The sequence below is a fragment of the Festucalex cinctus genome, chromosome 1 (genome assembly GCF_051991245.1).
Source record: "Festucalex cinctus isolate MCC-2025b chromosome 1, RoL_Fcin_1.0, whole genome shotgun sequence".
In the NCBI taxonomy this organism is placed as follows: Eukaryota; Metazoa; Chordata; class Actinopteri; order Syngnathiformes; family Syngnathidae; genus Festucalex; species Festucalex cinctus.
Window position 1 is genome coordinate 65,807,470 of NC_135411.1, and position 18,923 is coordinate 65,826,392.

The 18,923-nt window shown below is 47.5% G+C and overlaps 1 protein-coding gene across 1 annotated transcript in view; it reads right to left on the reverse strand.

Moving 5' to 3' along the window:
• LOC144005487 (ephrin type-B receptor 3-like) overlaps positions 1-18,923 on the reverse strand; it is a 162,808-nt gene that overhangs the window by 11,491 nt on the left and 132,394 nt on the right. The window contains exons 12-13 of the mRNA XM_077503706.1: positions 15,723-15,938; positions 13,459-13,608 (exon numbers count right to left, since the gene is read on the reverse strand). Of these exons, the coding sequence (XP_077359832.1) occupies positions 13,459-13,608; positions 15,723-15,938 (366 nt within the window). The remainder of the gene's footprint in view (positions 1-13,458; positions 13,609-15,722; positions 15,939-18,923) is intronic.

Genomic DNA, 18,923 nt, shown 5'->3' on the forward strand with positions numbered 1-18,923 from the left:
CAATTCTTATCTGCGTTACAAGTCTGACTTTGAATCGCGGTGCCGAGCAGATATTCCACTGAGAATCGCAGTGCGGCTCCAGTGAGTTTGATGGAGGGACACACTTCTCTCTGAGCTCACTGCTGGAGTTGCGACGTCTGTATGTTGCAGATAGCCCGGGGGTAACAACAGCCCAAGTCTGAGTGTGTGTCATGGGGGAGTATTGCATTCTGCATATTTGGGAGGGTTGGAGGGCGAGCAGACCAAAGTTGTAAATAGGGTGAAATAAAGCAGAACACAGACACACTGCTGCAGTGAGGAGATAAAGAGTGCAGCCCGGTCAGACAGTGGATATGAGAAATGTAAAGCTCCACGTGTTTTAGATTTGCAATTGTACACTTATACATTTTTCAAGAATCTGTACTTTGCTTGTGTACAGTGGTCAGTTCTATTATTTGTTAGACTATTATATCTCCTCTTTTTAAGCGATCGTGTTTAAATAGTATACAGATTAGTCTGAATTCAAAGTTGTGTGCCTTCAGTATAGTCGAGTGCTTCTCAATTATTTTTTGTTCCACCCCACCAGGAAGGAAAAAATATTTTGCGTGCCCCAACTCCCTGCTGCGACCATATACATAGTATCATTTGTCTATAAAATTGTTATAAGTACACCTCTACAAAGGAGCTAGTACTTCTTGCGCATTCTCTGACAATGAGCGCGCCAGTGCCACCGACTGTAATGGATGTGCAATTACATTTTATTCGTATTCTTTTTCGGAGCCGAGACAAAGTATTCCATGTGTGTTTCATTAATAATTGTGTGAAGGTATGAAAGCTGCTATAAAGCCCAGCTATGGAGTTTCACGTCATATGTTAGCAGTGAGCTAGCACACTTTGAAAAAAAAATGATATAATAATAATAATAATAATAATAATAATAATAATAATAATAATAATAATAATAATAAAATACGGTTTAGATGAACATGTTTAAATATGCAATGTTTAATTCACTTTTGTATTGTGAGTCAGTTTTCCAATAAACTTCAACTAGGAGTGACAAAAACAGCTTGAAGCAAGCATGCTTATTATTTGGAGAACTGCATAAGAAAAGACACCAAGGAATACTAGTTTATAACAAGTTTGTTTTAATAAGTTTAAGTGTATTGAAAGCTAAGTGTGAGGGTTTAAAAAAAAGTTACATTAAAATTCAGTTTTACTTCTGTGCTTAAGTGCATTTCAGTCTGTACTACTTTTAAGTTTAATTCGTTGAATAATTGAGAGGTGGGCATCGTCATTGTTTGGAATTGATGAGTGATGGAAGTGCCCACCTTTTGGCGTGTGCTTCAGCACTTTCAGCGATTGCTTGATAATGTAAAGCCTCACAAAAATACACGGATTGAGAAGGACGGTGTGTACTCACCGCGATCGAAAGAAGTAATCCTGCTTCACTTGGTGCTCAGTCTGTGCATTTTTTCAAGGCATTATCACATTATTCACATTATCAAGCATTCGCTGAAAGTGCTGAAGCACACGCCAAAATGTGGGCACTACCATCACTCATCAATTTTAGTCAATGACGATGCCCGCCTCTGATTAAATATCCGCAGCCCAAATTAACTTTCTCAACTGAAATAATGAAAATCCAAAAAAAAACAAAAACAAAAAAAGCAAAAAAAAAACAAACAAAAAAAACACTAAAATATTTGGTAACATGTTTTTCAACAAGAAAAATAGCACAAAACAGTATTTTATTTTATAAAAACATTCTGTAATAATAAATAAGTAAGTAAGTAGAATGTAAATAGTTAAACAGTTGAGTGCTAACTCAAACGACCATAAGAATGGGTGAATATTGTGCGCATTTGGCACGTTGCAGCAACCAAAAATGTGACTTTATAATGTTGGAGGGTTTACACGTAGGGTATGTGTGTTCAACAAATGTGTTACCCTGGCCACGAGCACGTCGATGTTTTGAGGATCTGATTGGCTTTTCAAAACGTCCATCGCCGAGAGACTTCGTTGTTACTGGCTCAAGTGACGACGAGGTTTGGAAGGGAGGACCTTTTGACGCACAAAGACGGCCATTGGGTTGAGTGGATCTTGTGACCGATAAAATATCTTTCTATTGGACCAAACAAGGTTTCATTCAGAAACCAAGCTGCAATTGTCGTGTTCGAGAGTGTTCCGATGATAATTCGTGGAGCTAATCTGAAGCTACCAGTTGTAGCGATAATTGGGTCGTCTTTTGGACGAATTAATAATCTGGACGTTACAGAGGTAAATTATATTTACCTCGATAACCTCTGGGGCACCACGTTGGTTTTGCTTTGGGTTAACAGGAGCAAACAACGACCAAAATCCTTCTTTCATCAGTCATTGGTAATCTAAAGTCGCCACACTCGATATTCAGTGGTTCGTTGTACTAACAAAAGAATAATAATCCACTCGGAAACACAGATGACTTAGGCGGAATAGAGTTCATAAAACATGCATTTATTCACGATTGCTACACTACAGAATCAAAACACTGCCTATCTAACTATTCTACCGTCAGAAGAAAAGAAACAAAATAAAGCGAATGAAAATAAGGAAGGAATGCGAATGAATGAGGAAACAAGGAAAAGAGAAATTTGACCTGCCAGATCTGTGATATGTTTCAAACGTAAGTTGCACGCAGTGGTACCAATTTGGGAATCAAATGCAGACTTACGAGCATCGTTTGTGTCGAATGAGCAGAAAGGTCTTGAACAAAAGGGGGAAAAATAGTCAATGTTCGTTCCAAAAAGGCAAGAAAAAAAAAAAAAAAAAAAGGGTTTATTCCACAGGTGAGCACGGGGAAGCCGCTCCAGGGGCCTGACGTAATTGCGCGGCTCGTCCCTTGATTGGTCGGCGACCCGGCGAGGTTGGTTCTGCCGGGCAGCTGTCCGAGTTCAGGTGTTGCAGCTCGGTCAGTACGCGCCTGCGTACGGGGAAGGCCAGCCGTTGGAGGTGCGTTGGCACTGCGGCGGAGCGCCACCGAATAGCAGGTGAGGTGCGGCTTCGGTGCACAACCTTGAGTCCGGCGATACGTTGCAAGTGTACGCCGGGGCCGCGGAGTCGGGCGGGCAAGCACCGATGGTGGAACAAACAAAAAAAAAACAAAAAAACAAAAAAAAAAAGCAAAAGAGTCTTTAGTCAGCGTTGCAGTTTGCACCTGCTTTGGCGTGGCGTGGAGCGAGTGTCTGCTCTCGGCAACGGTTGCTGCCAGAAAAGGAAAGGCCACGTGGTTGGAAAGTTTCTTGGAACAAAGAGTTCGAGCAGGCTGGGACACTCGCAGGTCGTGCAAGAGAGTTTTGGAAGAGGTTTTGGAAGCCAGAGGGGAGAGGCGGGAGAGCAGGAAGAGGGAAGAGCAGGAGGAGCGAGGGTCTCCTCGCCCTTTTAAAGTCTTTGGGCGGGGCTTCAGTGGGTGGTGGCACACCCTTCTGCTCGCTCGGGCAGACTTTAAGAAAAAAATTATTAAAGAGATTAATAATTTGGCATTAAATTTGGTCAGTCTGGCAAATCAGTTTTCCCACACAACCCGTTTAACACACATCGTAATTAATGCATCATAAAGTAACTTGTGAGGTAACTTCTAACTGAACTGAGAGATATTGATTATCTTTCATTCTTTATGGAGTACAAATGAAATAGGATGTTCATACACACAAAGATATAACATGAATCATTCGTAGTTCAGTTGTCTGTCAAGAATTATCATGGTATAAATGTGTAAAATGCGGTTACTTATGTGAATTGTCACTAAGGATAGTTCCAAGTTTCACCACTTGGCGGTGCTGTTGCTCCATCTAGACGTTCCAGGAAGGGCGAGGCGCCAGAATACCCTTTGTGATTGATAAGAAGTCATGAACATTCCTTTGATCGGTCATTTGTGTATTCCAAATCATTGGAGCCATTTGTTCGGGCTCCAAGAAGACGGGCTTGAATATACTCCTTCGGCAGACGCATAAATTCCTTTGTCACCTGGTCAGCGGCTTCAAAAGAGCCTTGTTGGTGGTTGGATGACCACCTGCAGAGCTAACCAAGCCTGGATCCTGTCTGGGCAGTGGAATATTTATGCGACTGCAGAGAATTTGCTTTAGGAGAAGCAAACTTTAAAAAAAAAATTAGAGGGTGGATTGGGCCATCGGCCATAGTTGTTACAGACCCCCCTTCGTCAAGCGGGATGAATCTTCAGGATGTCCAGGTTGACGGGTCCAGATGATGCGTGGCCAGGGTCCAGGCCACGGTCAGACGGCCGGAGTCCCACTCACGCTCTGCTGCAACACTCAAGACATACCACTGGTGCAACTTTTCTCTAACCTCTGCCTGGTTATGTGTATGCAGGGTATGTCTGTGTATTTTCAAGGTGTCTCTATGTGTATTCAGTTAACAGTGTGTGTCTAACTTGGTGCTGTGTCAGCTGACTGAGGGACTCGTGTCCCAAAACAGGCGCGGGCCTGGGAAAGACGCAAGACGCGAAATTCAAAACAAAAGAAAAGGAAGAAAACTTTCCTAAGGCTATAAGGCTAGTATCATATTATGAGTAACTAGGGAAAACGAACAGCAAATTAAAGAAGAGAGAGAGAACGAAGAAGAGGCTTTCGCCTTCTAAAACTCAAAAACCCGGGACTATACTCAGGCCATAGCTCTCTTATAAAGATGGGGAGGTTGTCTCAGGCACCTGCGTGTCGGTGCAAATCTCCACCCCTGGGGGTGTTCGTCAAAAAAAAAAAAAAGTCTTAGGTCGGTTAGCGCGACACTATCGTTGCTAGGTACTTAGCTATCGCATCTTCCTATAGCGTAATTAAACACCCAAAAAGTCGTGCGCTATCCAAGAATAACAGAAGGAAAAGGGAAAAAAAAGGGAGGAGGGGAGAAAAAGAAATGAAAGGAAAAAAAAAAATCAGAGTATCCTCGGCAGTCGCGCTAGACTAAGGGAAGGAAGGCAAAGGGGCTTAGTTAGATTAGCTAGACTCACTAACGCTTTAAAAAGAGTACTCTGACCTGCTTTTGAAGGCCTTAAGTACGGGGGAGCTTTTTATAGCTAGCAAAAACTGATTTCACGCAGCATACCATTCATAAGTATTATAACACCTTGAGTGTACATAATCTTTTGAATTCAAGTTGCAAATCGTTTTATAGTTGTCTAGTCTAGTTCTGCATAATGCTATCGGTGTTACAGCTAGGACCGTATCCTTAAGTGTTGCACCAAGCGTCTGCAAATAAGTAGAAAAACACAGTATGCTAACTTCTCGCAATCATTCGTAAGCAATCCTGGTTATTCAGTCAAGGCAATTTCCGCTGCAAGTCCGGGTTCAACCGTTTCTGGCCAACTCACCACAGCGGTCATGCACAACATCAGGGTCGTCATCATATCACACCATCCTCTCGCAATCAACAAAGACAAGCGGATTAGCGTCGCTCGGTGTGGTATCCCTTCGGGGTTTGGTAGGTGCAGCGGGGTGTTGACCCCCCTTTTGCACGTCTGATACTTTTAAACATCGTAGTCAGCTAGGTCGGTCGACGGAGTTTGGCGCGTCTGTCGAGGGTGTCGGTCGGGTCACTGACTCGGAGTCAGCTGGTGACCCCCCTTTGTCAGTTTCGCGCGCATGCTGGTCCTGAGATTCGCTCGATCGCGTTCCCAGACGTTCAAAACCGCAGTGACTTTTGATCTGATTTCGGTGGACCCACCTCAGTTGGTCCCCCTGACGTCCTTTATTCATCCTAATTTGATAGGCGACGGGTGACAGTTTGTCGACGATTTCGTATGGTCCTGACCACCGGGGAAGAAATTTCCGGGCGATGCCCCTCTGGGCACGCGGAGTATTAGCATTTGGTTGCGCGAACAAGTAGTACCATACTCGATCACCTATTTCGAACTCGGTTCGTGAGGCTTTCCTATCGTAGTAGGTTTTCTGACCTTCTGCACTTTGCTTAAGCTGTTGTTGAGCAAATAAAACGTGGCTCGGAGGTGGGCTTGCAAGTCCTCCACGTACTGGGAGGCCGTGTATGCCGTGGCTAGGTTTGTTTCTCCTGGCTGATACATCAGGTGCAGGGGGAGCGTCATTCGCCGTCCGGTCATCATTTCAAAGGGGGCCACCCCTGTGGATTCGTGAGGGGTGGCTCGAATCGCCATGAGGATCAGTGGGAGTCGGGTGTCCCAGTCCCGATGGTTGGAAACAACAAACTTTTTCAGCAAATTTACCACGGTGCGATTAGTCCGCTCCACCTGTCCTGCGGGTGATGGCTAATATGCAACTGGGCCTTGATTCCGAGCATTTGCCAAAGTTGTTGCATTACCTCGGCTGTGAAGTGGGTTCCCCTGTCTGAGTTAACCCGTGAGGGCAACCCAAAGCGGGAGAACACGTGGTTCATCAGCAGGCATGCAGTGGTGTGTGCGGTGTCGTTTGGAGCAGGCAGGCATTCTACCCACTTGGTGAACGCGCAAACTACTGTAAGAAAGTATTTGTTCCCTCTCAGAGATCTGACCAGTGGTCCCACCCAATCAATTTGGAGATCAGACCATGGGAAGGTGACTCCTTTCTGTTGGAGTGGTGCTCGGTGACTCGGGTTTGCTGGCTGAAATTGGCAGCAAACCAGGCATCCTTTGATGTAGGTTGCTACATCATTATGCATGCGCGGCCAGTATGCCACCTGTTGTAGTGCGGTGACAGTGGCCTTGAATCCGCGGTGGCCTGCATAAGGCGCGTCGTGGGCGTATGTTAGCAAGACCCCCCTTTGGCTCCGTGGAACCACCAACCGCAGGGCAGGTGGAGACCCGGAGTCATAAACCAGAAGGCCCTTAACGAGACGCAGCCTTTGCAGCACGGAGAGCAAGTCTCTGAAGTCGCTGTCGTCACTCAACGCGTCAGGCGACACGGGGTTGGCGACAGGATCAGAAAGGTGCTGAATTATTTTGAAAAGCGCGGGGTCGCCGGCCTGTTGGGCGACCAAGTCGGAGGTTCGGATGGGAGGTACGCACGCCACGGGCCCCGTAGGGGTTCGTGTGGGGGCGTCGCGAGACTCAGCGGCGGCCGCAGCGCGGCGGCGCGTGAGAACGTGGACCTCCAGGGTGGGCTGGGTGGGCAGCCAAGCTGTATCAAATGTCCAAGGAGTCCCGTTGAGGGCCCCTTGTTTGGCTAACGTGTCCGTTAGGTTGTTAAAATGTTTGTCAGGTCCTGGGACTTTTGAGTGTCCCCGGACCTTTTTCCAATAGACATGCATATCATTGGAGGAAACCAAATGGTCGCATGTCAAGATGAGGTCCCGGTGTTTAACGGGTTTCTTCGCTGACGTAAGGAAACCATTTCGACGCCACACCGGTAGATGACAGGTGAAGGCGAGGCGGGCATAGTTTGAGTCAGTGCAGATAACCAGCACCGCGACACCGTTTTCAACTGCCAATTTGAGTGTAATCAGGATGCCAGCGATTTCCGCATATTGAGAAGAGTGGGGGCCCAATTGGAATTGCAGTGGTTTGCACGGTGTGTCGTTGACCCAAGCGATGCCCACCCCAGCCTGCAGCTGGGTTTGGTGGTGGTAAGAGCAGCCATCCACGTAAGCTGTAGGCATGTCTTTGCAGACATGTTCCTCAAAATAGCGGTGACGCGTGAATTCCGGCATCGGTGACACGGCGACGTCTGTCGGCGGGGTCGGGGAAGTTGTCACACAGTTCTGGCAAATTGCTAGATCGGTACCCAGTGGTAACTTTGCGTTTTTCGTGTACCGGACTCGAACATCGTAACTTTGTAACGCCATAAGCCAGCCGGCAATGCGCGTGTTCGTTACGACGCCGTCTCGAATGCGTTGGTTGTTAAGAAAAGTAACCGGATGATGGTTAGTATCAATCGTTACTTTTTGGCATCCAATGTAGTTTGAGAAATGTTTGATTGCCCATACTGTGGAAAACAGGGCTTTTTCGCAGTCGGAGTATTTCAACTCGGGGCCGTTCAACGTTTTACTGGCGTACGCCACGACGCGTTTATCCTGGTCGTACATTTGGTATAGACCCGCATTCAAACAGTGGTCGGAGAATCCTGCTTCCAAGAAAAATTCCTTGTTGCTATCGGGGTACGCGAGACAGGGGGCGGAGCCCAGCTTTTGTTTTAGCATATTCATCGCGTTGTTTTGTTCGTCACCCCAATCGAAGGGCGTGTCTTTCTTCAGCAGGTTAGTAAGAGGGCGTGCTATGTCAGCAAAGTGTTCAACGAACTGGCGCGAATAGTTGCACACGCCAAGGAAGCTGCGCAATTTTGACACATCGGTGGGGGTTTTGATGTCAAGAAGGCCTTGAATACGGCTGGATTGTGGTTCAATCCCGTTCGGCCCAACCAAGATCCCCACGTAGTTGACCTTCGTGCGACACCACTGACCTTTCAGGAGGGACAGTTTGGCGCCTGCAGAAGACAGCTGTCCAAGAACGTGGTCGATTTCCATCAAGTGGTCATCCAAAGAGGAGCTCCTCATCATAATGTCATCGACATAAATGAGGTTGCCCCTGGCGGCGGCGTCAGGGCACGCCTTGTTGAGGAAGATGTTAAATTCGGCTGGCGAGTTGGCGTAGCCAAATGGACACCGGTTGAAAGTGTACTGTTTGTTGCCAAAGGTGAATGCCAACTTGTATTGATCCCTGGGGTCTACTGGGATCGTCCAGAACCCCGAAGCCACATCGATGGTGGTGAAGAATTTGGCATCTCGAACCTTGGGAAGTTCCTGTTCAAGTTGTGTCATGGGCCATCGCGAAAGAGGAACCTGTTGGTTCAGTTTGCGATAGTCAATGGTTGGTCTCCATGTGCCGTTTGGCTTCAAGACTGGCCACAATGGAGCCGAATAGGTGCTGTTACAGGGGCGAATGATGCCCTTTTCCAGCATGGCGTCGATAGTCTTCTGTACTGGTTCGTAAGGATCGGAATCTTGTACTGGCGCACGAAAGTTGGAGGAGCGCCGGGCTGAGTCGGGATGCGGACCACATGTAGTGCCGTCAACCCGCAATCCAAGGAGTCCTTGGCAAAAGAGGGTGTGTATTTCATTAACACGGTGCGCAAACGTTCGCGGTCCTGTTCGGACCGGAGCGCGTCGGCGCGGTGCAGAACTTCTTGGAGGTGCACCTCGAACTCTGGGTACGGTTGAAGGTCCCCATTTGGAGTCGTGGTTGGTAGAGGTGTCTCTGGGTTTCCAGAGGGAATGCTAGAGGGCGTTGGAGGCAACGCGCTCACGGCATAAATCACCAGTTGTTGGTCTGTCCCCAGGTCCACCCGGACGATGTCTTCATCGTTGGTGGGACCGGCAGGGTTGACCGTAACAAGCTGAGATGGCCTGGTGAGTCTTCGGCCACCGGTGTCTTCAGTCAAGAACAAGTCAGATGGGATGTGTCCAACCACAGGCACCGTTAGAGTGAAGTCGTGGAAGTCGGAACGGATGAGCAGGCCCAGACGGGTCGCTTTTGGTATGCGAACGTCGTACGAAAGGGGGTTGTGAACCAAGATCAGAGTGGTGAGGGAGGCGTCCACGATGGGCGTGGCCTCCAAGAGTAACGACAGGTTCATGAATTCCGATGAAGGTTGAAAGAAAGCGGAGCTAGCATTCAAGACCTGGTTAGCTCGCGCCACCAAGCAAACCGGAATGTTGATCGTGGTCGCCGGAGCGATCACTTCATCCTCGTTTAAGACTTCGCAAGCATCTGGGATGGTCTGTCCGGACTTCATGTTTGGAAGACTGGGAACACAAGCTAGAGGTTCCGAGTTGGTGAGGGACCAAAGCACGTTGTTGATGGTGTCCACCTGGACGGCAAGACGAACAAGCAAATCTGCACCCACGAAAAGGGTGTGAGGCGCGTCCGGGACAACCAAGAAGTAGTGGGTCAGTGAGTGCTGCTTCCAGTGAAGGTTTAAGGCGCACACGCCCACTGCAGTTATTGTAAGAGGAGGTTCCGTGTTCAACGGAAACCGGCAAGACTTGGAGACGAAAAGAATGTTCGGGTCGAGACCTCGCAAGTTGTCAGCGAATGCTGCAGAAATGGCTGATTTGTCAGCCCACAAGGCGAGGACAGCGTCAAGAACAGGTGCACCTTGCACGTGGACACCTCCGATGATGCGTGGGGCGTACCCTGCATCAGGCGGTGGTGGGTCAAGGTCACAAAGGAAGGTGTCATGGCTTCTCAGCCGGTCCTTTGTCGGGGACGAGAGGGGTCCTGCCTTGGACTGTGTCGTGTCCCAGCTCCCTGTGGGGGCGTCTGCTTCCCCATGGGGTGGCTGCGCCCGAGTCACAGTGCAGAGCTGAGCCTGGTCAGGGCCCGAAGGAAATGTCGGCAGGGCCTGCCGCACCTGGGCCCAAATCTGGAGTCTCTGGTAGTCTATGATGGGTTGGAAGCGGAACAACAGGTCTTGGCCAATAAGAAGGGGGACTGACTCAATGGGTCCCACATAGACTGGATGGATGAATTCCATGGGGCCAATAGACCAGTGTACCATCTCGACAGATTCCAGCTTTGTGTTAGTAGGTGAGAAGGCGCTAACGGTGAGTGGACACCGCCGTAGGCGGAGCGGTCGACTGTTAACTTGTGACGCGGCGCGGAGTTGTTCGAACACCGTGTTAGACATCACCGTGATGTCTGCGGCGGGATCTACAAGGGCTTCGTAGGTTAGAGCTCGCTCCAGGGTGACGCTCAGATAGAATTTACGAGTTATCCCCCTGGTGGTGAGATCACCTAAAAGCTGTTGGAACGGTCTCACGTCATCGGTTGATCGCGATACATGAGGGTCTGCTGTATTTGGATCAGCCTGCAGTACCAATATTGTTGAGTCAGAAGGCAGTTTAGTAGGTGTCTGAGTGTCGGCTACTGGAGGCCCCTCTGGTGACCTCTGCTGGTGGGTCACTTCATTGGGCATCCGGCCGTCGGTTAGTCATAAAGGCGGGTCTTTTGACGAGTCTTTTGACAATTTCAGGAGTGCCTTCCATATGCCGTCGGCAACTGCGTTATGGTCAGTCTCGGAGTCGACTTGGCGGTTCCGGGACTCGCGGCAGGAATCGGTTGCTGGCGCGCGTTTGACTTTATCACGTTTTGGATGATAGCGCGAATCGGGCTTACCTTTAGCAAATTTGGAGCGCCGGCGGCCGTCAGCTTGCTTTTCTCCGTCCGATTTCTCGTCACGCGAGAAGTCGGTTTTGGAGCGCGGTTTCCGGTTTCGCGAGGCGCGGGACTGTTTTGACTTTTTTGATTTAGCCTGGTCTTCCCTCGGAGCATAGGAGCAAGCTCCCTCCAGCTCTGAAGGAGGACCCACGTCCACTTTATAAATTCCTGCGTCGCCTACCTTGGGGGCGGATAATTTTAGCTTTGTATAGCCCCTAGCTGCTAAGTCACGTAGCTGCGAGCTATTCAGTGTCTCAGGACACAAAGCCAGTCCCAAGTAGTGGTTAAGGTTTTGTTGGAGGTTTCGGACAAACAACGTTTTAAAACCAGGATCTTCCTCCATGTTGGGCTCGTTACGAGTCCCAAAATAGGCATCGCGAAGACGACTATAGAAAGCCTGAGGAGACTCCTGCTTTCCCTGTTTGACGAACATGGCGACTTCCATGCCCGACAACCCAGGAGAACCGTCAAACTCGCGTGAGATGGCTTGGTGCAGTGCAAAGGGGTCAGACAACACATCAGCGGGCTGCCGTTCCAGCAGTCTATTGACTGTTCAGCTGGACGTCATTTTAATCAAGTACAACTTATCTTCCACGGTTGCCATTGGGAACCTCTGGAGATGATAGTTGATGTCTTTCAAGTACTCTGTCGTGTTGTGGGACCCCCCTGGTTTCGGTTCGAATTTGGCTATGTTTCGGGCCAGCTTGTCCAAATCTTTCTAGGCCACGCCCATTTGTCTCTCCAACGGGGGAGTCGACATGGGTCCACGTTGGAAACTGCCATCACCTGATGGCCCAAAAACGTGTGGGAAGGCGGCCATTGGAGGTGCCAGGCCTAAAGCGGCGGTGGTGACTGGCGGCGTCCTCCAGGCGGTTCCGGACTCAGGTGGCAGTTTGAGCTGTGGTGCTGTGGCTCTGGGATCAGGAGGTCTGTGCGGGGGTGGAGCTCCCGGCCGGGAGGCTCCTCGGGAGACCTCATGCAACTGCTGAGCACGTTGCAACTCATGTTTAATATGAGCTAACTCTGTCTCATATTCCTGCTGGCATTGTCGGAGGCGGGTAACCTCGGCTTCAGTCAATGCTAATTTGGTTCGCAGGTCATATGAGCGGTCCACTTCGGCATTACGTTCCTCCCTAAAGGTCTGTACCTGAACTTGGAGGCGCTTCACTTCATCGGTGGACTGAGCTAGCGACGAACTAACCCGAAAGTAATTAGCTTCTGCTAGCCGAAATTGGTCTTTTGACGGTCGTTCAGTCAAGTCAGTCACCTCTGCTTTTAGTTTGTGAATTTCATTTGCAGCAGATCTCAGCAGTTTTTCTTGGTCTCGATTTGTCTCTTCGGCGGACGCGAGAGCTTGGGTTAACTCACCAATCTTTTGATGGGAGTCGGGAGTGAAAGCAGACTCATCTGCATCACTGCCCAGATTTTCGGCTAGCGCCGCATCTGCGCGGGCTTCTGCCTCATCCAGCTGCGCTTTAACGTCATCCAGCTGGGTCTCCATGACCTTCACTCGGTCGTGGGCGGCTTCAAGCTGTGCCATTCAATTAATGCATCATAAAGTAACTTGTGAGGTAACTTCTACTTGTCTAATCTGACTGAACTGAGAGATATTGATTATCTTTCATTCTTTATGGAGTACAAATGAAATAGGATGTTCATACACACAAAGATATAACATGAATCATTCGTAGTTCAGTTGTCTGTCAAGAATTATCATGGTATAAATGTGTAAAATGCGGTTACTTATGTGAATTGTCACTAAGGATAGTTCCAAGTTTCACCACTTGGCGGTGCTGTTGCTCCATCTAGACGTTCCAGGAAGGGCGAGGCGCCAGAATACCCTTTGTGATTGATAATAAGTCATGAACATTCCTTTGATCGGTCATTTGTGTATTCCAAATCATTGGAGCCATTTGTTCGGGCTCCAAGAAGACGGGCTTGAATACACTCCTTCGGCAGACGCATAAATTCCTTTGTCACCTGGTCAGCGGCTTCAAAAGAGCCTTGTTGGTGGTTGGATGACCACCTGCAGAGCTAACCAAGCCTGGATCCTGTCTGGGCAGTGGAATATTTATGCGACTGCAGAGAATTTGCTTTAGGAGAAGCAAACTTTAAAAAAAAATTAGAGGGTGGATTGGGCCATCGGCCATAGTTGTTACACAGTCAAACTGGGTCGATGTTGAGGTACCATTGAATCTGTACTCCTAATTAAATACAGAGTGTGAGTACTTTTATAAGACAGTGAATACTAAACTCAGACCTCAATGTAAAGCTCAAATTGTATTGTTTGCAACATATTTGTTGGCGCGACAGCGGTGCTGACTCACGTCCTGGTTGCTCATGTCCCAGTATGGCCTTTCTCCATACGACACCACCTCCCACATAACGATGCCATAACTCCACACGTCACTCGCAGAGGTGAACTTCCTGAAGGCGATGGCCTCTGGCGCCGTCCACCGGATGGGAATTTTCCCTCCCTGCTCATGCACACACACACGTAAAGGGTGAATGGTCACAGTTTGAGAAATACTGAAGTCATGTAGCAGTAGGGCAGCCTGCATGTTATATTTACAAGCGCTCTGGCACAAAAATGTAAATATTGGCATAGACTGTATGTGCAGTCGCAAGACTCCACGTGGGCATGTTGCATGGGGATCAAATTACCATCCATAATACATAGGAATTTTCTTCATAAATATTGTGAGACTTCAGTCCACTACACTGAGCTTTCCTTACTCTTTTTTTTTTTAATCTTTTTTTTCTTTTTTCTTTTTTTTTTGCAAGTTTGCACCAAAAGATGGACACAAAATGTATTTAGAGTTCAATGTAAGCATTGACTTCTTTGAACATCCAAAGATTAATTCTGGGTTTGTGTTGTGCTAAAAATAAATGAATAAATAAATAAATAACTAAATATATAAATAAATAAATAAAATTTTAAAACATCAGTGTTTGTTTGAGGCTATCGACGTTTACATTTTTGAAGAAATCTTGCCAAGTCAGAATTTATCTGAATATTGGGAAATTTGTTTGAACTATTTCCTGTTCCTTTATTTCAGGGGTCACCAACTCAGGTCCTCGAGGGCACCTATCCATCATGCACTGAGCAACTGTGATGTCATTTTCAGTCGGCAGCAAGTGAGAATATGGCCACCTGCTAAGACTGATAAAAATCGGTGAATTGTACTACTGAAGGCATCCATCCATCCATCCATTTTCTTGACCGCTTATTCCTCACAAGGGTCGCGGGGGCTGCTGGCGCCTATCTCAGCTGGCTCTGGGCAGTAGGCGGGGGGACACCCTGGACTGGTTGCCAACCAACCGCAGGGCACACAGAGACGAACAACCATCCACACTCACACACACACCTAGGGACAATTCGGAGCGCCCGATTAACCTGCCATGCATGTCTTTGGAATGTGGGAGGAGACCGGAGTACCCGGAGAAGACCCACGCGGGCACGGGGAGAACATGCAAACTCCACCCAGGAAGGTCCGAGCCTGGACTCGAACCGGAGACCTCAGAACTGGGAAGCGGACGTGCTAACCACTCGACTACCGTGCCGCCCCTACTGAAGGCATATCAACATTAATTTGAATACCATGTTTAGACTGGTGCAGCTGCATATGCGGCATTTGAGGAAGGTGGGAAGTCGGACATACCTCACTTGAAATCTCCCAGTTCAGCCCCCAATGTGTTCAAGGCGGATGTAAACATCAAAGATAGCTGATTCCAATAAATTGTTGTTCTAGTTAATGCTGTCAGTCCAAACCACTTACCGTATTTTCAGGACTATAAGGCGCACCTAAAAGCCTTCAATTTTTTCAAAAGCTGACCATGCGCCTTATAATCCAGTGCGCCTTATATATGGATCAATATTGAGCCGAAACAGGTCTCGCTGTCAAGACGCTATCCGTGACCCTGCACGATCGGTGACGCACATCCGCAGAAGATCCCGCCATCTTGGATTGCTAACTACGGCAACCCCACTAGAACAAAATACCTTTATATGCCTGTGTGATAGATGCATTATAAGGAAACTATTTTAATTCTACAGGTTTTAAACGTTTTACTTTTGACCCCATTACATTCCTAGCGAGTCTTCATTGTTATAATTTACGTTTCGTCTGCAGTATTTTATTGTCTTTAGAACAATATTTAAAATATGTCATTCATTGAAGGTGTGCCTTATAATGCGGTGCGCCTTATAGTCGTGAAAATACGGTACTTATTTTGAAAAACTAAATTACTGTTGTTTACAAACATGTAAACGGTCTTTGTCTCTACGGGGTTCGCCATTGTCGAGTGACGTCAGATTTAGGCCGGTCGGTGATGTCGGGGCCCTTTTTTCCCCTCTGAGTTCAAGGGCCGTTTCCGTGAATACTTCCTGATATGAAGTCAGAAAAGTCCGACTTATCGCCTTCCTCAAATGCAGCAATAGAATGTATTGTAAAGAAATGCTTAGGGTTGATTTCCCCTTTAATTTCTCTTGACGTTTCTTCTCAATATATTTCTCATTTAATTATCGTACAGGGAAATATTTTCCTGACAAAACTTTATCAAAGAGCAATACAGTACACAAAATACTCACCAGTGAGCTTGTATAAGTGGGGTCAGCTGAAGTGTCGTCCAGAAAGCGTGACAGACCAAAGTCTGAGACCTTGCACACCAAGTTGCTGTTGACCAGGATATTGCGCGCTGCGAGGTCCCTGTGGACGTAGTTCATGTCCGACAGGTACTTCATTCCTGCAGCAATGCCGCGCAGCATCCCCACCAGCTGAGTCACCGTGAAGCGGCCGTCGTTCAGCTGAGGGCATAAGAGGATGGTGCTTGATTAGAGGAGAGGGGAGGAAAGAAAAGGGGGGAAAGAGAGCAAAGGATACGTTGCAATAAAAGGAAAATAGCTGAATATAGTCGAGGAATACATTGGAAATGACCAGTCAGTCATGAGGCCGCATAAACACGACAGCTGTCATGACAGTCACTAACAGCTGACCTTTTATGGGCATTCTGTCCAATTCGATCTCTAATTAGACTCTTTACTGTTATAATAAAAAAAATTTAAAAAAAATGGCCAATTACCAGTAACTAGTGTTCGCCTGTTTATTGTTCATTGTTTCATTATCTATTTAACCATTTACAGGAAAATACCAGGCAAAATGAAGACTTGCTCCCCTTCCGCATAGAACCACATTGTGCCGTAACATGCTTGCACTGAGGTCTAATAAATGGGATGCAGAAGATGAGTCAGAGAAGGTCCCCAACTTAAGTTCCCATGCCGTTTGTATGTGTTGTCATGTTTCAGTTGGTTTGGGTTGGGTTTTTGTTTTATTTTGGTGAGTGTTGGTTGTCTGGTGTTCTTGTGTGTTTTTCCCCAGTCTCGTTATCATTAACCTTGTCCACCTGCGTGTGTCTTCCCTTCCCGATGTGTGTTGCTGATTTGGTTCCCGCATTAAGCTAACACTAATAATGCTAATACTCTTTTGTTTCATGCATCAATATCCTATAAACCTCAACTGGGAATGACAAATAATGGCTCTTATTTGGAGAACTACACAAGTAAATATTAAAATAGGTGCTAAGAAATGCTGTAAATAAATAAAATGTGTTAATATTTTGTCCACAATATTTTTAATTATTTTCCATTTTCTTCTCTTTCCACTGGAGAAGCCTGACACACAACACATCAGTTCTTTCTTTATTAATTTATTTAATTCAATTGGGGATAAAATCCAAATTTGTAATAGATCAGCACTCCACTGGAGCTTGATGTCTGTAAATGAAAGTGAAATTAATCACAAGAAAAGTAAATTCACATGTGAAAAATCGTATTCCTTTCAGACTGAAACAGCAAATTTAGATTTTCATTGTAGTTGAATGCTACACTGCTGGTTTGAATGTTTATCAGTTAACATTAACACTATTTTTGCTTTTGTTTCTAGTTTTACTTCTTTAAATGAGGCTCTAGAACTGAGTCCCTTTGAGTCACATTTAGTGTGACAGTGTAACTAACCTGGGGTGGGTGGTGGGGGAACATACACGAGCAGATGTATTTATTTATTTATTTATTTATTAATGAATGGACATTCATTTATGTATAAACAGTGAAATTTCTATCAAATTAAGGCATGCTTTAACAATTGTGTTGACTTCTGAAGCCTTTTTATGAACATGAATGCATTTAAAACAGAATCAACAGAAACGTGTCATTTTGAACACATCCTAAAAAACATTAATTGGACTCTTTCTATCAGTGGCTTTAATGAGTAATGGCCACAGCAACATTTAAATGTGCATTTGCTGCTATGTTTACATACCGTTTAATGTGTTGCGGCTGATTAATTATACAGCTAGCCTATTGATGGAGGTGCATGTGGCTGTAATAAATGTCTGGTGGCTCGTTCAGCAAGACCGAAGCAGGAATTTAAAAGTCATAAAATGATGTTGACAGTCTGCTCCTGCAGAGATGGAACAACTTGTGTTATTATATTTAATGTTAGAAGTACGGTATCAAAATATAGGTTATGGATAAGAGGTCCTGACATAGCAAAAGAATATTCATGACGACGATTTATTATTATCCATCCATCCATCCATTTACTACCGCTTATCCGAGGTCGGGTCGCGGGGGCAGCAGCTTTAGGAGGGAAACCCAGACCTCCCTCTCCCCAGCCACTTCAACCAGCTCCGCCGGCGGGATCCCAAGGCGTTCCCAGGCCAGCCGAGAGACATAGTCTCTCCAGCGTGTCCTGGATCGACCCCGGGGCCTCCCGCCGGTGGGACATGCCCGGAACACCTCCCCAGGGAGGCGTCCAGGAGGCATCCGAACCCGATGCCCGAGCCACCTCAGCTGGCTCCTCTCAACGCGGAGGAGCAGCGGCTCGACTCTGAGTCCCTCCTGCATGACCGAGCTTCTCACCCTATCTCTAAGGGAGAGCCCAGACACCCTGCGGAGGAAACTCATTTCGGCCGCTTGTATCCGGGATCTCGTTCTTTCGGTCACGACCCACAGCTCGTGTCCATAGGTGAGGGTTGGAACGTAGATCGACCGGTAAATCGAGAGCTTCGCCTTTTGGCTCAGCTCTTTCTTCACCACGACGGACCGATACAGAGTCCGCATCACTGCAGACGCTGCACCGATCCGCCTGTCGATCTCCCGCTCCATCCTACCCTCACTCGTGAACAAGACCCCAAGATACTTGAACTCCTCCACTTGGGGCAGGATCTCATCCCCGACCCGGAGATGACACACCATCCTTTTCTGACTGAGGACCATGGTCTCGGATTTGGAGGTGCTGATCTTCATCCCAACCGCTTCACACTCGGCTGCGAACCGCTCCAGTGAGAGTTGGAGATCCCGGCTTGATGAAGCCAACAGCACCACATCATCTGCAAAAATCAATGCAATACTAAGGCCACCAAACCGGAACCCCTCAACGCCTCGGCTGCGCCTAGAAATTCTGTCCATAAAAATTATGAACAGAATCGGTGACAAAGGGCAACCTTGGCGGGGTCCAACCCTCACTGGAGCAAATCCGACTTACTGCCGGCAATGCGGACCAGACTCTGGCAACGGTCGTACAGGGACCGAACAGCCCGTATCAGGGGGCCCGGTACCCCGTACTCCCGAAGCACCCCCCACAGGACTCCCCGAGGGACACGGTCGAACGCCTTCTCCAAATCCACAAAACACATGTGGACTGGTTGAGCGAACTCCCACGCACCCTCGAGGACGCTGCTGAGGGTGTAGAGCTGGTCCACTGTTCCACGGCCAGGACGAAAACCACACTGC